Raw genomic sequence first — 20,923 nt, 5'->3', positions numbered from 1 at the left:
TGTGTGAGAATTACACGACAACCGTGTCATGCTTTAAGAGGAACTTGGGAGAGCTACCAAGGAACTCCACTTATAAACAGCACCTTTCTTGCATTACGTACTTTTTCTTAAACCTGCATGACCACCAAAAACATGAACCAAGTTTTAAGTATAGCGCATTATTCATGTTGCAAAACAACAATCAAATGAGACTCATATTGTTGATGAGGGAAAATGCTTTATTTGAAGATGTATGGTGCTCTTCGAAGGCAAATGGGTCCAGGACATCAAACTGTCTGAATGGAGGGGGGGGGGGGAGATAGAAAGCCCACTTAATTTTAAAAGACCTTTGCAAATCTCATTAAAAAGTAGTACAACTTACACTTATGCTTTTCCCGATCCGCCGCGTCACCGAAGGCTGCAGCATGAGAAGATTGAGATTTATTTAGACGACAGCATAAAGACACAACGCATGCATGAAATATAATGTTTGTTCAGATTTTAGGTTAACTTCATTTTATATCGGAAGTCTAACGCACTTGAATCATCATTAAACAAAAAAAAGGTATTTGCATTATAAACGCATACTTACGTTGTCGAGAACGGCCTCCACACGTGGTTAGCCACGTGGCTGCAACGTGACAACTATTTCACAACGGCTTGGCTTTCACATCTGGACCAAGAAAAAATTGCATTGGGGTAAAATGTAAGTACAGTATCTTGGTTAGCTTTGTGTGGATGAAGCAAATTCCTTACCGTAACATATTTGTCAATCGATGCGGCCCAGTGCTCATGCTGACGCATCGAGACAAATGAGCCTTTAAGCAAATTACGAAAATAAATATAATTAAAGGGTCATCTCGGATTGAAACGACTAAATAAAAGGTTAAGTAAATAATTCGTGATCATTAAGAACACTCTCCGGGGGACAGACGGACTCGCCAGCGTAAGCATGTTTAAGCAAGGTTTGCCAAAACTGCAATGAGAACCGGACACGAACCCGGAAGTTTTTTATATCTTTTCCGGGGCCTCTTCTCGTCTCCTATTGGCTGGTACCGCGACTTCGGACTCCCCTCCTCCACTCTCGTGGCACGTAGACCACGAAGTCCCGCCCCTTTCCCTGGTTTCATTTCAGGAAGCAAAAAAAAAAAAAGCTAACTCGCCGCGTATGGTTTCAACGCTGCCTGCCATAATGCCGTTTTTAGCTGTTGACCAAACATTTCACAACATTCGCGTCGGGAGCCAAATGACGTCTTGTATGGAGTGAACGGACGTCAAAGAGCAGTCGCCCCCTTTCGGCTTTCAGACCCCAAATGATGGACTGGACAGTGAGCACCCGGGCCCTGGTGTGGTGCATTTTGCTTTACTACGCGGCTCTGCCACTCCAGGTGAGAACCAGCTGACGTTTGAATTAACAGAGTCTCTCAATACAATGTTGCTATTATTGTCTCTTAAGTGAAAAACGAATTTGTCAAAATGAATAGTGGTTATTAGCTTGTGAACAGAAGCTGCTTAGCTGTATACACACTATGACATGAGGTAGGGAGCTGGACACATACTGGAATAAACGTAAAATGTCGTAATTGATAACTTTGAAGTTATGTTTATTCATTAGTGACAATGATGATGATATGTTGTCTGCATCGCATGTTACATTAATTCTTTTATGTATACTCGGATGTCATTATAGAATTGTATATCAAAGCAGCATGTTTTTTTTGGAGCTTGATTCGATCCTCCCCTCGGCCCAATAAACCTCAGTTCGGCTGTGACGTGAAAACTCTGTGGGGCACACCATGTATGATGGAGAGTAGAATACAAAGAAAACTTTCCGTAGATGATCCAGAAGCACAAAGAGTAATCCATCTTTAGTGTTGAATTGTATCACAGCAGAGGAAGTATCAACATGACTTGATGTTTTTAGACTACATCACACTTTCCCCAGGAAGTCACTGAACCCATCACATGTCACATCTCCATTTTATCTCAGTGGACTTCCGTTGGCTCTTGTTTTCACTTTGGTTAATTTGCAGATTTTATTTAGGGCTAACATTTAACGAGGGTCCAAATTCCCCGGGTTCGAGTCTTGCCTTGGGCCCTACTGCGTGGAATTAACTTGTTCTCGTTGTGCAGGTTTTCTCTGGAAGCTTCCCCACGCATTCCAAATCCCGTGCATTTTAGGGTCAGTGAAAACTCTAAAGGCATCGAGACACCGCGTTTGGTTCGCGTGGCGCTCCAATGTAGGGTCGGGCGCACGGACAATGGCAGCACCGCACGAGCTTGCAAATATTTGGTGCTGGTTGCTAAGGAGGAAGTAGTCTGGTACTGGATCCACTGGTTTTGAGGTAAGGTATAGGCTGCTGGTCGTCAATTTAGACTGGTCACGAATTCAACAGAAAGCACCGGCTTTGCCCATGTTAGAAGTAGAGGGAGAGGTTCAGTAGTAGCCAAAAAAAGGCAATAGGTTCATCCTATTCTAATGACATGGCAAGACCTCGTGAAGGTTTGGCTCATCCTTGAGATTCAGCTTTTTCAGTTTGACAGCCTCAGGAGTTGCAATTCACCAGTGGTTGGATTGTTGACGCCCCCAAAACAAACATTTTCTGCTGCATCCTGTTTTGACTGTAGAACTTTCCCCAAATATCTTGCTGTTAACGCTCAGAAATCACTCTGCCACCATCTCTCCTGTTGGATGTGCCGCCCCTGAATCTGACATTTTTTAATTCAGGCACAACTGTCGCAACAAAACGTTTCCTTTTTCTTGTAAAATAACCATCTTGTGTTGACAATTTGAGTATTTTTAAAAGTAAAAATGACAGCATTGTTGTTGTAAAATTTGCTCATAAAGTCATGCCCCTTTTTCTTGTCGTAGTACGTCTTGATTGTTGTTCAATTCCAAGCTGAAAGGGCATTAAAAAGGCATTTTATTCTTGCAACATTTTTCTCTGAAATCAGGATTTTATCCTTGTATAATTCTAAACTTATGCCTTCAAATTAGAACCGAATTTTTTTTTTGGTCTTTATCTGTTTCTCCTTGGTACAGGATAGAGCTGGATGTAACCAGCACACCTTGCGGCGTTAGCTTAAATCATCTTGAGTGAACAAGTGAGTTTAGCTCAGCAGATAAATAAACTGGCTTTCTAACATCTTTCTTATCATTGTGCACTCCTCTCCTATCCAAATTAAACTCTTAAAAAAATTTTCCCCCCTGTCAAAGAATGTGGCATTGACCAACTGCTTGGTTTCAAACTGTACATCTGTGCTCTCTGTGTTGTGCTCAATGACCACATGTGCCTCAATGTATGTTTGTTGCCTCTTATAGGTCACCGTGTCCTTCTAGTTCAGTCACCCAGCACCAACACAGGCTGCTTTCGGTCACAAATAAATTGTGGTCTTGCGCTATCTTATCACAGCTGCAGATTGGGCTGTGCGTGTCCGTGTGTGGGTCCGACACGTGACCGGCGCTCCGCTGAAACACCGCCTTGCTTCTGATAAATACACAAAGGCGACCATGTTTGACATGTGCTTCAACTAATATGTGGCGTAAATGTCAAATGCGATGGCTTGATGATGACATGCACTAAATCGAGACACAGATCATCTCGTTTTATGTTTGCTCATGCAGATGATTCCAGTGTTGTGTTAAGAAGTAGTATGTTAAATGTCTGCCTTGCATCAGTGTCTGGTCGGAACTTGAAGAAAGCTAAACAACCGTGGGATGCGCTCATATTTGCACAGCCCTGAAGGAAAACAGACAATTAGTCCGTTCATATTACAGTTGCAGTGTTGCATTTCCCACCCCCGTTTTTGGCCCATATTTAGTTTTTCTGCAAACAGGCCATTTCTACCAAGTCGTTTGCTGCGCTACGCTACCTTTGACAATCACAGTTTTGCGATTTGCTTTGTGCCCCTATGACTCTCGCCCCAGTCATGGTCTGAAACGCACCACTTGGCCCCTCCGTTCAGGATGCTTGGCGATGCAGCTGGTGCACTGCACAGTGACACTTCACCCTGCTGAGAACACAAACCAAAAGAGCTTGCGCTAAAGTCTGGCCCAGCTCCAGAGGGGAAACTGAAAATCTCGATCGCTGAAGCCGCCCAGTTCTCCAATCTGATGAAATCCTCTGACACAACAAATTCATACCACGTTCAAATTGGAACAAAACTTGTTTCTGTATCATGACTAGTAACAGATGTCCTGAAATGTTTTATATATTTGCCGTCCCTTGTAAAGTGAGGACACAGAATACTGTGAGCACAGTCCAGTGGGAGCGGTCACAGGTGCACAATATTGACAGGAACGCTTGAATAGGATGTGAGATTACAGACGGATCTTTCAGAGCAAAAAAGGCAATTTATAGGGCTCTCATTCCTGTTTTGAATGTTTTTAAACTGACGTGCATGACGTCATTTAAAAAAAACGAAAATAATATTGCAGGGCGGCCCCGTGGTCGACTGGTTAGCATGTCGACCTCACAGTGCAGTTCAATTCCAGCTCTGGCCTCCCTGTGTGGAGTTTGCATTTTCTCCCTGGGCCTGTGTGGTTTTCTCCGGGTACTCCGGTTTCCTCCCACATTCCAAAAACATGCATGGCAGGCTGATTGAACGCTCTAAATTGTCCCTAGGTGTGAATGTGAGCACGGATGGTTGTTCGTCTGTGTGTGCCCTGCGCTCGGCTGGCAACCGGTTCAGGGTGTCCCCCGCCTACTGCCCGAAGACAGCTGGGATAGGCTCTAGTGAGGATTACCGGATCGGAAAATGGATGGATGGATAATAAATAAAAAATAAAAATCCAGGTAATAAGAGCAATGGGACCCAAGAATTTTGACTCGTGTGAACTCTTGGGTGCATTTGCTCTCCATGACGGACTTTGCACCTCTTGGGGGGTCTTTGTGTTCCTCTTAAGAGCTCTTGAAATCCGCCCGCCTCCGCCCTCTCCCACCCATCAAAAGTGGCTAAATGCTGAGATGAGTGTATTAGCAATTATCGATGGCTAATCTGCATTGTATGCAAGGGGACAGTTCAAGGGGATTAGTGAGAGATTTTAATCAGCACCTGAGGGATTCATCCGAACATGGATGGCCGTCTCTGCTGCTCACTTGTTCGTAGTTTAACAAAAAAAAAAAAAAAAAAAACGGCTTGACAGTCTTGATACTTTAACGTTTGGATGATAAAACTGGGCCTCCCATAGGGATAAAAAGAAAAATACATCGAAGAAAAGCGACAGTCAATCAATCCAGGAAAGCTTTGTTGTCAAAGCTGCATTTTTAGAATTCCATTGCAGCTGAATGCAGCAGCTCCCCTCAACCATCATGCGTTAGGGAGTAAGACAAGTCGTGCCCGTGGAATGAATCTTGAGTTGACTTGGGCTTAATATACTTGTTTGCCAAGTAGCATATTTACTCAAGTTATTTTTAACTTGCTGTCACAAGATCAATAAATAATAGCAACACATTTGCTGAATGTCTGTGTGGATTCTCGTGTCATCCAGGTTCTGGGAATCCACCAAAAGTTGGACTCTTCTTGTTTGTTGAATTTGTTGTGTTTGACAGATGCTATTATGCTATGGATAAGTCAAACTCATCTGGATGGTGCGTGCGTGGGATGTCGGGTCACATGTTCCTTTTGTCTCCCCTGATCACATTGCATCTCTGTGAATCTGACGGCTTCAGGCAAAGTCCATATGAAGGCAATGTTTCGAAAAATGTGGAAGGAAATTCCAAGAAAAATCATTTGAAAAAAGGCCCGAATTTGTGTGTGTGTGTGTGTGTGTGTGTGTGTGTGTGTGTGTGTGTGTGTGTGTGTGTGTGTGTGTTATTAACATGATCAAATATTGTGTAAGCAGTTGTGGAAATCCCCACCCGCAGTTCTCCAAAATATGTTTTCATTGCCCTAAAACACAATCGCTTGAGGAATAAATGACAAAATGCACATATAAGTTAGTTCGCATTAATGGTAGACGTTTTTAAATTATTACAAAGGTCTAATTTTTTTCATACCACAAAAACCTTGCATTTGACCGAGGTTGTGTCAACTTTTTCCATCCTCTGTGTACTGTGGACTGGACCATATTTGTTTTCATCTGTGTACTTGGTGCTACACTACACAAAGCGACTGAATGGTTTCCCCCAAAATATTGTTGCTGGTCTTGCTAAGCCCAAGAAAATAATCAATACTTTTCTGGAACTGAATCACATATCCACAAGTTTTCAATTCTTGCTGTGTGAAATCTCCCTCGACAAATATTGGCCAGGTCATCAACCCTCACCGACGGGACTGGTTTGGAACATGAGTGATGAGCATCTTGGGACATGACATTAGAACACATGTAGAAATTCTCCAAACTTCTACCATGCCACTTGATTTATTTTTAAATAAGGGGCCGCAGAAGTTGCCGATTCTCGATTCACTTGTACCACAGGAAATGTAGCATCAAGATGTCCCTCTTTTGAAAGAAGCTTCTGTAGCAGTTGATGACAGTTGCCGATGTGATTTGGTTCCAGCTGTTAATAACCATCGAACTGATTTTTCTTTTCAGGTGTTTTGCAACGCCAGCACGGTTTCGCTCCCTGAAAACTTGCTGTTTGTGTCCACCCTGGAAGGAAACCTGCATGCCGTCAGCAAGAAATCCGGGGCCATCAAATGGACGCTGAAAGAAGGTAAGAGGAGAAGTACCGGTGACTTTTTTGTTGTTGTTGTTATTGTCCAATTGTAATCTACCAACCCCGAGGCAACATGTTTTATGTTTGTACTTATCGGGATTAAAACGTGTGAATGGCCATGGATAGTCACCCGATCTGCAGCTTGAAAGTTAGGACCACGGATGAAGCCATCAGGAAAAATAGCGCAAAACATGACTTTGAATCCACGGGTCGTGTTTGAACTGACTCAACGTTTGAAAAAAAAAGTTTCCGGGATTACCGCAGCTGTTGTGTTTGGGCCTGCACTTGAGTAATGCCGCGAGATCTTCTGTTGATTCTGGAAAGCGTGTAATGATTAACCGAGAGAGGGGCAAATAACGCCTGCAGTGGAGGTCAAAGTGGGCAAGGGCAAGCCAACATGGCGAAGGTTCTGTGCTTTGCGGAGTCCCTGCACGCTTTGGACCTGCAATAGATAAGCTAGACCTTGGGAGATAGATGTGTTGTTGTAGATTGTTCAACTCCGTGTCGTTTTTTTTTTTTTTTTTCACCTAATGGGACATGAGACCAGGCTTGAAGAGCACATTTGCATATTTTTGGGTTGCATTTTCCAAATTCCATCTAGTTTTTGAGCTTCAAAGATGGTCATATGAAGAATTTGGAATAAACCCCATGAGCCATCACTGCAGCAAATGCCTTTACTAAGTTAGATTAGAGCTGCACACTCCAGCCTCCGGAAACTACCGCCACACAATTACATTTTTCCAACCCTCCCGTCCCTCCATTCAACCCAGAGCGCTCGCATTGGCCTTTCTCTGTCCAAGTTGATTGTTATTGAATTTGAAATATGACTTAATTAGCAATAGCATTGTGTGGTTGAATCGAATTGCAGCTCTCAAATGTTATTTTCGTCTGGTGGCAGCATTGGGCAAAGGGCAACTCCTCAACATATGACCTCACTTCAGCTCTGTGGTGAGCGTGTGCACAACGACAGCCTGCACTACAACTACCCTTTCACAAATGTTTGCTTTAGACGTGTCAGTATTTGTAGACCTGTGCACCTTTTGGCGACCACATCCTGGGGCATTGGGTGAACACTGGAAATTGGATACGCGAGAACATTTGGAACTTGCAAAAACAATACAGTGTACTTTCAGCATGCGCATCCCACCGTATTGCAAATAATGTAGTCATGGTTCTACATATTCAATATCGGGGTGCAAAGTGAAAATGTGATTTTGTCTCCAATATTTTACTGTGGTGTGACCGCTTGTTTTGTTTTGGGTTTTTTTTTTTTACTCACCCGGCTCTCCAAGGCCCATTGCTGTCTCGTCTCGATTGCTAAATAAGCCATGATAAATGGCGGCACCTCTAAGACCTTGCCCATCTTGTCTGTGCTCCGCAGTGGTTCCTCAGGGTCCACTGACGATCCACAAAAACTGAAGCTTGACCTCTTCTGCTTTTCTCTTCCAACACCTCTGCTATTTTGCCACACTCTTTAAGACTGCATTCACACTTCGGGTCACAAAGATTGTTCAACTCCGTGTCGTTTTTTTTTTTTTTTTTTCACCTAATCCCGAGCATTAATAATCACAGTTCAGATGCCTCTGTCACATTTTTTTTCTTTCTGGCAGATCTATTAAATTCTTTGACTCGCGCTGTGCCAGTGATTCACGCCCATACGGTGTGTTCAGCATGAAATCCACACAACTCGTCAACTCACGATGGCAAATCCACTCACACGTGCACCGCACTTCGACCGCAACGCCGGGTGCGGGCTTCACACGGCGCGATGCCATGCAGGAAATCATGTCATTGTTGTTGTTTATAAACGCCCTCCACAATTACAGCCCATGGATACTGACACTCGTTTCACCAAACAGATATTTACCACCCCCAGGTAATCCACCCCCCACACACACACACACACACACACTCGTTGACTCCTTCAGGCATCGCTAAAGTATCAACACCATCTGGTCCACACCCTGTATGTTCACACGAGAAATGTGCATTGGTCACGTTGTAATTCTTGTTGATTGTGTTCTAGAAGTTTTTTAACTCGTGTTGCTTTTCAGCACAACAGGCACGGGGATTTATCATTTTTATTCAACTTGCGTTAGAAGATTGGATCAAATATGATGCCATGGGATCTCCCAACTAGAGATAAGATCGGTCCTAAAAAAACGAGCCCGACCCGAACCGGCCCGAGTGTATTTAAGCCCGACCCGGCCCGAGCCCGATCACTTAGCTCGATTTGCAGGCCCGAGCCCGAAGCAAACCCGACATTTTATATTTTATTTGTGAGGACTCGGGAGGAGGAGGGGTGATTTCTGATAACAAAGCCTGTCTTTTGGAACGAAATCTAAGTTAAACAAGACTGTACAAACATTTACATCTTTTATATTTCTGTTTCTGAAGAGGTTACATTAACCGACAATTTTCTATCATTGACGGATTTTTTTTAAGAGTGGACGGGGAAAATTTAAGGCCGTCCGTCATTTTGACGGGTTGAAAATTGGGCCGTAAACCACCGCAGCAGTACGTCCTTAAGAATCGAGCGCGGTACTATATGAGAGAGAAGCAGAGAGACAAAAAAGAATAATGATGGGTGGATCATAGACAGAGACAGGAAGGAGTTCTTTGAATTGTCATTGCAAGAGTTTAGTACAGTACATGTTGTGATGAGGCGACTTCTGTTTTTTTTTTGCGAACCACGGTCTCTCGTGGCCAAAACTACTGACGGCCTCGAAAAAAAAAAAAAAGTCAGCGAGAGAGAAGCCTGACCCGAACCCGAACCAATGATTGACATTTTTGGTCGGGTCGGGCTCGGGCTCGGGCGGCCCAATCTTACCTCTACTCCCAACATGATTACATGCTGGGTGAACAATTTGTCTGACTTTCTAAACAGTGTTTGCCGTCGAGATTGATTGTTTTGGGGATTTTTTTTCCCCCACAAAAATTAAGAGTATGAGAGTTCTATTAAATCAACGGCATGGGGACAATAAAGACAAGGGAGGAGAAAATAACCCAAAAAGATTCACTGCACGGCGCTAGACGTGGTTCAACACAATCAGCTGTTATGCTCCGCTACTGGTGATCATCTCCGACTGGCACTGAAACACTTGGTACAAACCCCGTGAGGAGATACAGAACAAAGCAAAAGACACTGGGAGTTAATGCTTGCATTTTAAGGCGGTGGACTTGGAGATTTCATTTTATCATAAGGTTTCTATATGCCTATGAAAAGCCTTCTGTGTTCTATCGAGAAATTTCAGGGTCATTGGAGCTCATTGGCGTTTGGTGGGCCTGAATATTCCTGCTTTCCAACTCCTGGTCACACAGTCTGTTGTGCTCATTTATGCTTTTGTCACTCTTGACTGGCAACTTCAACATTTGTCATTTTCTGTCCTTACAGATCCAGTTCTTCAAGTCCCCACGCATGTTGCAGAGTACGTAATTTACGTGAACAATGGTTCAACGTATTTATAACATTTGAACTTCCTTTAATGTAGCTTTCAGTAGTTGCTCTGAATTATACTTGTCATTCGGGTAATGGCACTGTTTTGTTTTTTTTTTTTGTTTTTTTTCCCTGTTCCTTCCAGGCCAGCCTTTCTGCCTGATCCCAACGATGGCAGTCTGTATTCTCTGGGTGGAAAGAACAATGAAGGCCTGACAGTAAGAGGAAATGACTTTAGCACAAATAGTGTGCTCTCACTTCTCGCTCACTCTCGTATGTTATCATAAAATAACGAGGGCATTCCGGTTCGCTCATGTTTGTTTGTTTGTTCTCAAACAGAAATTACCGTTCACTATTCCTGAGTTGGTGCAAGCGTCTCCCTGCCGCAGTACTGATGGAATCCTTTACATGGGTAATGCTGATTATAGAATCTTTCTCTTCCGCCCCATACTCTGTGTCTATTAAAAAGTACAATACATGAAAAATAATGAGTTTTACGGAGGGAAATCGAAATATCTAAAAATATCCAGTAAGTGCAGATCTAGTGTCAATACAATCTATTATGATGCCCATCAATCCTTAATCCGTCAGACGTTCTTCATCACTTGCATTATCACGTGAATGGTGACTGACAAATTGTTTTGTGTGTGTGTGTGTGTGTGTGTGTGTGTGTGTGTGTGTGTGTGTGCGTGTGCGTGTGCGTGTGTGTAGGTAAGAAGCAGGACCTCTGGCACGTGGTGGACCTGTTGACTGGTGAGAAGCAGCAGACGCTGACTTCGTCCTTTGCCGACATGCTGTGCCCTTCCTCCTCTCTCCTCTATCTGGGGCGCACAGGTGAAAAGAACAAACATATTTTCTCACGTGCATTTGAACGTGCAACTTTAAATGCCCCTTCAAGGTGTTACATCACAAGAAGAGAAAAGGGCTTAGTAATGGTATTTGGGTGTTTGACACATGACACCACCTATTCAAAATGAAGTTTCACTTTTCAACCCACTTGTATGCATTGACATCCTGAAATAGATCGTGGGCACTTTCCGCCATCCCATTCCTGATGTTACATAAGCAAAACAATGCATTTACTCTCCCATGTCTTGTGTCCCTGTTGTAGAATATACCATCACCATGTATGACACCAAAAGCCGAGAGCTGCGGTGGAATGCCACTTATTCGGACTACGCCTCCACCCTTCCCGATGATGACACCAAATACAGTAAGTCACCGAGCTGCGTTCGCTCTGTCGTGACTTTATCTGACGCGAATCCGCTCCCTGGTGACCCCGCAGAGATGGCCCATTTTGTGTCGAATGGCGACGGCCTGGTGGTGACGGTGGACAGCGAATCCGGTGACGTCCAGTGGGTCCAAAACTACAACTCGCCTGTCGTGGCCATGTACATCTGGCAGCGTGAGGGCCTCCGCAAAGTCGTTCACACCAACGTGGCCGTGGAAACCCTGCGCTATCTTACGTTCATGTCTGGAGAGATGGGCCGTATCACCCAGTGGAAGTACCCCTTTCCGAAGGAGAAGAAGACAGACAATAAGTTAATGTAAGCAAACTGAGTCCACTCCATATGCTCTTTCTTTGCTGTCACAAATTTTGGAATTCTCTCTTTACGCAGTCGTCACGTGCATCGTGACAAATGCCCTCGTGGCCATCTGCATTGACATAGGTCATGTTTTATTCTTGCTTCACCCCCAAAATTGTTTACGTTGAATCAACAGCAACTCAACTCAATTTTATTTGAAGAACACTTCAGATGAAATACAGCAAAGCACATCAATACAAAGTACACGTAAAACATAAAAACAATTTAAATGGAGACCGGCCAGAATAGGATTTACATGCTTCCTCTTCAGCATTCCAGTTAAAGTAAGAACAGCTGAGATTTGACCCAGATGGAGACGTTTGACGGAGGGTTGGCTGACTCCAAAATAAAGTGCATTACAGTAAATCATACAGCCAAGATGTGATAAAGGCAACGCATTACGGTACAGCAGGCAAGTTGTGCACTCCATTTTGGCTCAATTACTTGATGATTCAATTCAACACAGTTGACTGAAATTTCTCATGCCCATCCCTAGTGCGGAGTGTGGGGTATCCCAGTAGCAGTACACAATGCTTCTTTAACTCTGCAGTAGATTCCCCGAATGATTATTTTTTTTATTGAGTTCACATCTGCTCTTGTTTGTTTCAAACATGAAAAACAGTACTTTCAGTTGTTGGTTTTCAGTTTTGGAAAGCATAGAATGTTCATTTTCATTTTCAGTCTGTAGCTCATTTCCCTTAATCGGTTGTACACATGATTAATCACAAGTGAATGTGGTGCCAGATATACATATCAAATATATATAAATATATATATAATGTTATTGTTATTTTTATTTTAACTGTTTCAGGTCCACTTTGTATGTGGGTAAATATTCCACCAGCCTGTATGCGTCTCCCTCTCTGGTGCACGATGGAGTCACGGTGGTGGTGAGTGACTCTTGTGTTGTTAACGCTCCTGAATATTAAGACATGAACATATTACATGTACATATTCATGTTTAGTTTCCCAAGGACTAGCATCAATTTTTATTCATGTACTGAGCCCCTGATAGAAAAAAAATATTGGAGCACTGTTTTGGGAGAACACATGCCTTTATTGTATTGTTCGGATTCCCATGACAGGAAAACATTTCTGGATTCCTTAACTCATTCAATCCCCATTCTGTATAAATACGTCTTGAGAACCAGCTACAGCTTGCTACCCATGACGTACTTATACGTCATTTCCTTTATTTTGCACCATAGCGTGCAGAAGGGTCTGAGACAGCCTCTGATTATGTATCAGGGTTGTCTGCATTGTAAGTTTCATTTAAAATCTGTCCAGACTTGTGTCCGGTGGAGTAGCGTGTAATTAGTTAGTAGAGGGTGCATTTGAACCAGTAGCGATGGAGAAATCAAAACAATTATATGCAACCTTTGAAGATTGCTTTTCGGGGAGAAAATCTTCCACCATGACGCGGGGCGGAATTTTATAAGTATCAAGTTGCTTTCGTCCGCCCAAAAGTAAGAAGTCGCCATCAAAAGAGGCTGCGTGTGCACGAACATCGTCTGCCTCGTGCAAAAGCCACACCGCAGCGAAAGTGCCTTCGCAAGAGCAAGTGAAGTGAAACCAGAATGCGGTGTAAGACATGTTGTGTGACCTCATATTAGGGCAATTGCTTCATTTTGTATCACACACAAAAAAAATATGCACAAATTGCAGGTTGAAGGGGACACACGCGTGCAAACATAGACGTACACATAGGGACTGAACTCATTGTTTCACTTCTGTTCAAAGTTCATTTCATCAGTTCAATAGAGTGCAGATAAATATTTTTGCTGTCAATTGTGTATGTTGTTTTTTAGAAGGAAGGAAAGTCTTATTTAGATGTTTGAGTTGTCCCAAAAGCAAAAAATAGTGGCGCCATACTTGAAATGCATGCTTTTGCAAAATGGTCCCTTTTTCCATTTTCCTCCAAAAATGGAAATCTGATGAAATTTAGCCATTTTCTCCTGATTGATTTCAAAAGATAGAAACAGCCTTTTTTCAGCAGAAAGAGGAGATTCTCATCTTTCTTTTAGTAGCCTGCAGGTTTATATCGCAATCGAACACAGTAATCTGTAGGCCTTTCAAATCAGTTAAAATCCAGTAAAATGGGTGGGATTGAATGAGTTAAATATTTGTTTGCATGTGCAGCCTCGGGGAAGCACCTTCCCAATGCTGGAGGGTCCAGACAGGCAGGAGACAGATGAGGACGAAGAGTGTGTCATTACGCCGAGCACCAGTGTTAAGTTCAACTCTGCACTGCGCGGGCGCAACCGCATTAACTACATGCGTAACTACCTGCTGCTCATCGGTACGATAGATGACTTTATACATTTAGCAAAACGGATACTGTTTGCCATTTCAAACATGAAAGACTCATTTTTAAGGTCATCACGAGACACCTCCTGAAGCTCACAACAAGATCCTGGAAAGATTCCCTGACAGCTTTCCTCGTAACCAGGCCAACGTCATTCCACCAAGTAGTAACAAGAAAGCTGAGGAGGTGAGTGGACGTGTGTGTGTGTGTGTGTGTGTGTGTGTGTGTGTGTGTGTGTGTGTGTGTGTGCGTGCGCACGCGCCACTTTTTTTTTTTAATTGGATTTCACTGTATTGTGTAAATGTGTACCACATGCTGTGGTCCTCAAGGGTAAATAATTGTTTTTTACGCCACTTGCTGTCTTCATTTTGTAGAATGTGAAAAATGTTGTCATGGAGGACATTCCGCCTTCCGCTATGCCTGAAATGTCAATCCAAGAACCCGGGCTTGGTGGTCGCACTGTTCGTCCAGAAGCCTCTGTGGACTCCATGCTGAAAGACATGGCCACCATTATCTTTTCCACTTTCCTCCTGGCGGGTTGGGTGGCCTTTGTGATCACGTACCCCAAGGCAAGTAATATATGAGTACCTCCATCTAGACAAATAAATACAGTGGTACCTCTACTTACAAAATGAATTGGTTCCGGAAGAGATTTCTTAACTAGAAAATTTTGTAAGTCGAGATGCGTTTTCCGTGTAAATGCCCCAATCCGTTCCAAGCCCCCCAAAATTCAGACATAAATGTTTTCTAAAGCTTAAAAATGCATTAAAATATGTAACAAATGCATGCAACTAATTCGATTTTTGCACAATAAATGAGAGTTGTGCATAATGTAAAAAACAAAGAATAAAGAATAAAAATTGCGGTCATTTAACTTTTAACTGCCTCCTCGTTTTTTGCCCTCTTTGGTTCATGTTCTTTCTCAGAAGTGGTTTTTGCCTGTAGTTATGTCAAGAACTGAGCAAAGGACGTCTGCTTTTGTCGGCTTTTAACAATCCTTCGAAAATGTCCAAGGCAAACATCAGCAGAGTGAGCAATCGCCCGACTAGTGAACACTTTTTCTGGGGATTCACATTTACGTAAAACTATCAGAACACCTCATGGCCTGAGAGGCGAATGACAAGGACACTGCATAAGCACACATCTATCTATCGACACAGACACATCCGGTAGAGATCCCTCTTAGCCAATGGGATGCCAGGATGATGCTTGGGAATAGCCAATGGCAGAGTAGCGATAAATATCTTGCGCTCAGGAAAATCTTGAGCTGCGAGTAGCAACCCATACTGTGTTTTTACCTTTCGTATCTTGAACTTTCGTAACTAGAGGCAATATTTTCCTCTTGAGGCGTTTCGTACCTTGAAAATCTCGTATGAAGAGACATTTGTAAGTAGAGGTACCACTGTACCGCCAATGTGTGTGTTCTATAACTCATAGTCGTACACAAGTCTGCAGCTGCTCTAGATTGCCTTTAAATGAAAACAAGAACTATGTTGAAGTGGTGTGTCGGAGCTTTTATGTCCTCTTTTGTTGCAGAGTGTTCACAAGCAGCAGCAGCTGCAGCACCAGGAGTTCCAACGACGGATGGCTGAACGATTGGAGATGCTGCAGAGGCAGCAGCCTTTCCCCGCTGCGGACATGTCGCTTCCTCTGGTCCCGGACAGCGACTACCTGGAAGTGGCTCACACTCGCTCGGAATGCTCGGACCACAGCAGCCCAAACGTCACCCCGCGTGCCTCCAACCACTCCAATCTCTCCGTTTCCGAGCTGGGCAGCTCTGCCAATGAACACGAGGATGGAGGTGAAGTCAAGATGCCATTAACACTCATTGCTTGTGTGTGTCTGTAGAAAAGACCCTTTTGACCGTTTGCTCTTTTTGTCGCATTAGAGGACGAGTCGAACATTGTCAGAGTGGGCAACATCAAGTTCCATCCCAAACAGGTGTTGGGTCATGGTGCTGAGGGTACCATTGTATACAAGTAAGTATGAAAATGACAGGATATTGTTGTTGGGGTGGCCTATACAACCCATATAACCTCCACCAGGGGTCAGTTTGACAACCGTCCGGTGGCGGTGAAAAGAATTCTCCCGGAGTGCTTCAGCTTTGCAGACCGGGAAGTTCAGCTGCTGCGGGAGTCGGACGAGCACCCGAACGTCATTCGGTACTTCTGCACCGAGAGGGACCGCCAGTTCCAGTACATTGCCACCGAGCTATGTGCTGCCTCTCTTCAAGAGGTTTCACAATAATTCATTCTAATATTTATTTTGGACATTAAAGTTTTTTTATGTATGAAGCTATGTTCTAAGGATAACTCTTTTTGGGTTTGTCTAGTATGTGGAGATGAGAGATTTTGACCGTCATGGACTGGAGCCGGTTATGCTGCTGCAACAGGCCATATCAGGACTGGCTCATCTGCACTCCCTCAACATAGGTAATTGTTTTAAAATGGTTGTTCCGCATTAGCGGCTGCATTACACTGTTAATCCATCTCCACCTCAACTTTGACCTCGCCCTGCAGTCCACAGAGACCTGAAACCTCACAATATCTTAGTGTCCATGCCCAACGCCCATGGTCGGGTCCGGGCCATGATCTCAGACTTTGGCTTGTGCAAGAAATTAGCAGCAGGCCGCCATAGTTTCAGCAGAAGGTCCGGAGTGCCAGGGACGGAGGGCTGGATCGCTCCCGAGGTTCTCAGCGAGGACTGCAAAGACAACCCGGTGAGTTCAAATCATCCGTTTCGGGCCTGAAAAAAAAAATTCGGTCTACCTCTAGCGTACAATATAATCGTGATGTATTCTTAGCTTTACCTTGCCCCAAATGACATATCCTGCCATTTTTTTCCTGCTTTATAATAATTTTACAGGATAAATGGTACACATTCTTGAATGTTACATGAAGCACTATTTATTTGAATTATTTGCACTTTACTGCATTCCGTAAAAAGTGATTTTACAACCATATATTTTAATGGGGGCGGCCCGGTGCTCGACTGGTTAGCACGTCAGCCTCACAGTGCAGGGGTGCAGAGCCTGCGTGGGTTTTCTTCAGGTACTACGGTTTCCACCCACCTTCCAAAAACATGCATGGCATGTCAATGGATCATTCTAAATTGGCCCTAGGTGTGACTGTGACCGCGGATTGTTGTTCATCTATATGTGCCCTGCAATTGGCTGGCAACCAGTTCAGGGTGTACCCCACCTACGGCCTGAAGACAGCTGGGATAGGCTCCAGCACGCCCCGCGACCCATGTGAGGATAAGGGCATCAGAAAATGGATGGATGGATATTTTAATGGCATTTGTTTGGCCAGTTGCTCCGGTTTCCTCCCACATTCCAAAAACATGCATGGTAGGCTGATTGAAGACTCTAAATTGTCCCTAGGTGTGAATGTGAGCGTGGATGGTTGTTCGTCTCTGTGTGCCCTGCGATTGGCTGGCTACCGATTCAGGGTGTACCCCGCCTACTGCCCGAGGACGGCTGGGATAGGCTCCAGCACCCCCCACGACCCTAGTGAGGATCAAGCGGTTCGGAAAATGAATGAATGAATGAATGAATGTTTGGCCAATGGATATTTGTGCTTTGTTTTATTTTATTGATCGTTTATTCTTTTAATCAGGTGGTCAATATAAAATATGCTTTATAAATAAATGGAGAAAATTGCCATTAATGTTAATGTCATTTTAAGGTACAATTTTTTTTTGGGAGGATACACTGTATATTATCAGGATATAAAATTACCATTTAGGAAATCACATTTTGTCCAAATTCCACAGCTCTTATTTAAAGTGTCATGGCAGATATGCATCATATGTATTATTTGAATGGGGTAGGGGGGACTGCCGCATGCACGAATGAATTGAGGCACGGCTAAATAAGTGTGAAGAGTTGAAATTCACTCCAGATGTTTTTTTCCCCTCTCGTTTTTAAGACGTGCACTGTTGATATCTTCTCTGCTGGATGCGTCTTCTACTACGTGGTATCTCAAGGTAGCCATCCTTTCGGCAAGTCACTGCAAAGGCAAGCCAACATCCTTTTGGGAACATACAGCCTCGATCATCTGCAGACCGACAAACATGGTGAGGCCTAAACCAAACTGTTGGGTTCATAGCAAGGCTTTGTGGAGATTTGTGAGCACCTCATCATGGCCTGTGTCATTTTCTTGAACCAGGCGACATTGTAGCCCGAAACCTGATAGAGCAGATGCTGAGCATGGATCCTCATCTCAGGCCGTCGGCCGAGTGTGTTCTCAAACACCCTTTCTTCTGGAGTCTGGAGAAGGAACTACAGTTCTTCCAGGTCTTTTTTTGCTTACGATAGTCAAAGTTGCTAACAAATTGAGACACATTTTACAGGAGTGCAGATAATGTAAATGCTGGGAGTGGATTATTACAGAGCGGGCCATGCCGTACAATATAGTTGTGCGTTTGTTGCCACTTGCAGGATGTGAGTGACAGAATCGAGAAGGAGCCGCTGGACGGAGCGATTGTGAGACAGCTGGAGCGAGGAGGGCGGGCTGTGGTCAAGAGTGACTGGAGGGAACACATCACCGTGCCGCTGCAAACGGGTAGGACACAAGTTTCCAATGCAAACATCTTTTTTATATATATATATATATATATATAAAAAGATCTTATATATCTTCTCGTAGGCATGAGCGATTAAGCCATTTCGTTAGTTGAGTGTATTGCTACGGGTGAGACCTGATTTTTAAAAATGTCAAATGAGCCGTGGCTAAGGGCTCATTTGATGTTAAATTGGTTGAATATTTAAGATGGTAATTCATTAAGGATCAAAACAGGCTTTTTGTCCCCTTATAATTTCTGTGGAAGTTGGTGTAAGTTAATAAAAAATAAATCATCTGATTGATGCAAAGCTTTTTAGGGATCAGGGGAAATCAAATTTCAAAAGGGGGGGGGGGGCCAAACTTGTTACCTAAATGTCACGTGTTTTATCTAAAAGTCAAGGGGGGGAAAAATCGAATAAAATTGTTTCTTTGTGAAATTCTTACAATTATTTGTTTCATTATTAAAGCACTGTTCTACAGCATTGTCCCCTGTGGCATTTTGCGTTGTGTGTTCGTATTAAGTTAGAAGTATTTGCTAGGCTACGTGGTGTTTATTTTTTTTTTTTAACTCAACGCGCAATTCTCATTGCTTACAGACCTGAGAAAGTTCCGTTCCTACAAAGGCAGCTCAGTCAGAGACCTCCTCCGTGCAATGAGGAACAAAGTAAGATTGTGCTCTCCTTATTTGTGTGCACTGCTTAATGACCGGAGCATTTGAAAGCCTGAGACTTGTCGTTGTTTGAACAGAAACATCATTACCGAGAGTTACCTGCCGAGGTCCAGGAGACACTGGGCTCCATCCCTGATGACTTTGTTTCCTACTTCACGTCTCGTTTCCCCCACCTGCTAATGCACACATACCTGGCCATGCGGACCTGCGCGACAGAGAGGTTCTTCCTGCCTTACTATTCCAAAATGGCAAAAGTGGACCATCCGCCACAAAGCCAATCACCGTCAACAGACATGTTACAACCACAAGAATCCACACATGCGTCACAAGTGGACGCGCAGGAGGGACATGGCCCCGTAGGACCACACGAACCCGCTGCTTTTTTAGACCCGCCAGTCGAGTCTGCGGAAGCATCACCGTCAGACCTGGACTGGCACACGCTTGCCTCGGAACCCCTGACATCTCATCTCCGGTTAAACGGGTCCAGCTTGCCAGACGGTGGAGCAGCGTGAACGCAGTCATCCACATCTCGTACAAAATTGGGGAGTTTCGCCTTAAAGAGTCGTGGGCCAGTTGCGAAGTTTTGTGCCAGTGAGGACCAGGCCTGCAGTGCCTGGGAGCCGCTTGGCCAGAACAGCTGCTGCACCGTGAATCAAATAAGTGCCTTCTGGGTTCAATACAAAAGAACTATTCGCAAGTTTGACAACTAAAAAGGTTGTTTGACTATGTGTCGTGCTGAACTGATTTTATTTTATTTTTTAAATATCAAGTCCAAAAATAGTATTTGTCCTTAAAATGTAGGAATTGTTGACGATTATTGTTGAACATGTGGGGTCTTTTATTGTGCAATGTTGTATTTTGCAGTACGTTTGTACACTGCCCAGATATTGTATGAATATTTTTATAGATTTGATCCATGTGGCAAATGTGCCTTTTCAAAACAAAACAAAAAAAGTAATAACTCAACAGAAGAAAGAAAAACAAGGTGTCCATGTGCTCTTTAGCTCCAGATGGTTCTAATTGACCATTGTAAATCTGCTTGGTAATGCTGCTAGCGCTTCTCTTTCATCAGTCACAACTGTTGTGCCGATGCGCTACATGTGGACTGTCTTCTGAGGTTTTCAGGACCGGAATACTGCAGGTAATTTTTTTAAAAAATGATGTGATTATCTATTCAATTATGTCTTTTAAGGTCAGTCTGCAGAACGCTCGTGCTTCGGAGCGTTCCACACGTGTCAAAGTGAAGTTGATGACTTGCACATTAAATTCTATTTTGTTTTTTACTGAAATTGACTGCGTTGTATCCCAGAATACTGTTTAAACTGGTTGAATAGTCTTTGGTGATGGAGTGGTTCACCCACCAGACACTTGCCGCGTTGGTTCTGTTCCAAATCAGTGAGTGAAAGAGGTCTCCAAGGTGCTGTCTGCCTTTTTTTCCCCCTGAAGTCAGTGACACTGAACAGGATAAGCAGATAACGGAAAGTGGATGGAAACATCCTGAGTAAATGTAATAACTTCTCTACACTGCATAGTTTTAGCTCCTCACACTAAATTGGTGGAAAGAATTTGAGCATCTGTCTGGCATCTGTTCAAAACACAAAGAAATTGTAAAATCAATCACATATAGGAGATATACAGTCTTTGAATATTCACATGTAAAAGCTTCAATACTGACATCAACTGTAAAAAAAACGCATGACAATCTTTTTTACTGGGTGTC

General features: G+C 43.6%; 1 protein-coding gene and 2 long non-coding RNA genes across 4 annotated transcripts; 2 read left to right on the top strand and 1 right to left on the bottom strand.

The window, feature by feature from the left end:
- Window positions 1-197: 197 nt before the first annotated feature.
- Window positions 198-987, bottom strand: LOC109522744 (uncharacterized). Of its 2 annotated transcripts, none has more exons than XR_002169612.1 (4): window positions 736-987; window positions 572-652; window positions 362-397; window positions 198-275 (listed from the first exon to the last, which is right to left on the bottom strand). It is a non-coding gene; the product is annotated as an uncharacterized LOC109522744 (long non-coding RNA). The 2 variants fall into 2 exon arrangements; XR_002169611.1 differs by having other exon boundaries at window positions 198-271.
- A 113-nt stretch (window positions 988-1,100) lies between these two features.
- ern1 (endoplasmic reticulum to nucleus signaling 1) lies at window positions 1,101-20,492 on the top strand. The gene is made up of 22 exons (XM_019881516.1): window positions 1,101-1,367; window positions 6,518-6,638; window positions 10,036-10,069; window positions 10,223-10,295; window positions 10,417-10,489; window positions 10,789-10,911; window positions 11,189-11,290; window positions 11,363-11,624; window positions 12,475-12,553; window positions 13,803-13,962; window positions 14,039-14,154; window positions 14,343-14,537; window positions 15,505-15,769; window positions 15,857-15,947; window positions 16,014-16,203; window positions 16,301-16,400; window positions 16,488-16,687; window positions 17,898-18,045; window positions 18,138-18,265; window positions 18,410-18,533; window positions 19,130-19,197; window positions 19,281-20,492. Exons 1-22 carry the CDS (start codon window positions 1,293-1,295, stop codon window positions 19,713-19,715), a joined length of 3,162 nt encoding a protein of 1,053 aa, XP_019737075.1. The 5' UTR covers window positions 1,101-1,292; the 3' UTR covers window positions 19,716-20,492.
- LOC109522746 (uncharacterized) lies at window positions 12,994-13,787 on the top strand. Its single transcript, XR_002169613.1, has 3 exons — window positions 12,994-13,005; window positions 13,135-13,136; window positions 13,721-13,787. It is a non-coding gene; the product is annotated as an uncharacterized LOC109522746 (long non-coding RNA).
- Window positions 20,493-20,923: the final 431 nt, after the last annotated feature.

Source organism: Hippocampus comes, unplaced genomic scaffold (assembly GCF_001891065.2).
Source record: "Hippocampus comes isolate QL1 unplaced genomic scaffold, H_comes_QL1_v1.1 scaffold458, whole genome shotgun sequence".
NCBI lineage: Eukaryota > Metazoa > Chordata > Actinopteri > Syngnathiformes > Syngnathidae > Hippocampus > Hippocampus comes.
The sequence above is the reverse complement of the archived record's forward strand: the minus strand, read 5'-3'. Positions and strand labels throughout refer to the sequence as shown.

Excerpts from the sequence above, each read along its gene's own strand:
- ern1 (XM_019881516.1), top strand. The coding sequence starts at position 1,293 with ATGATGGACTGGACAGTGAGCACCCGGGCCCTGGTGTGGTGCATTTTG. Across the intron at positions 14,155-14,342 it reads GTAACAAGAAAGCTGAGGAG|AATGTGAAAAATGTTGTCAT; the intron begins GTGAGTGGACGT and ends TTCATTTTGTAG. Across the intron at positions 14,538-15,504 it reads TTGTGATCACGTACCCCAAG|AGTGTTCACAAGCAGCAGCA; the intron begins GCAAGTAATATA and ends CTTTTGTTGCAG.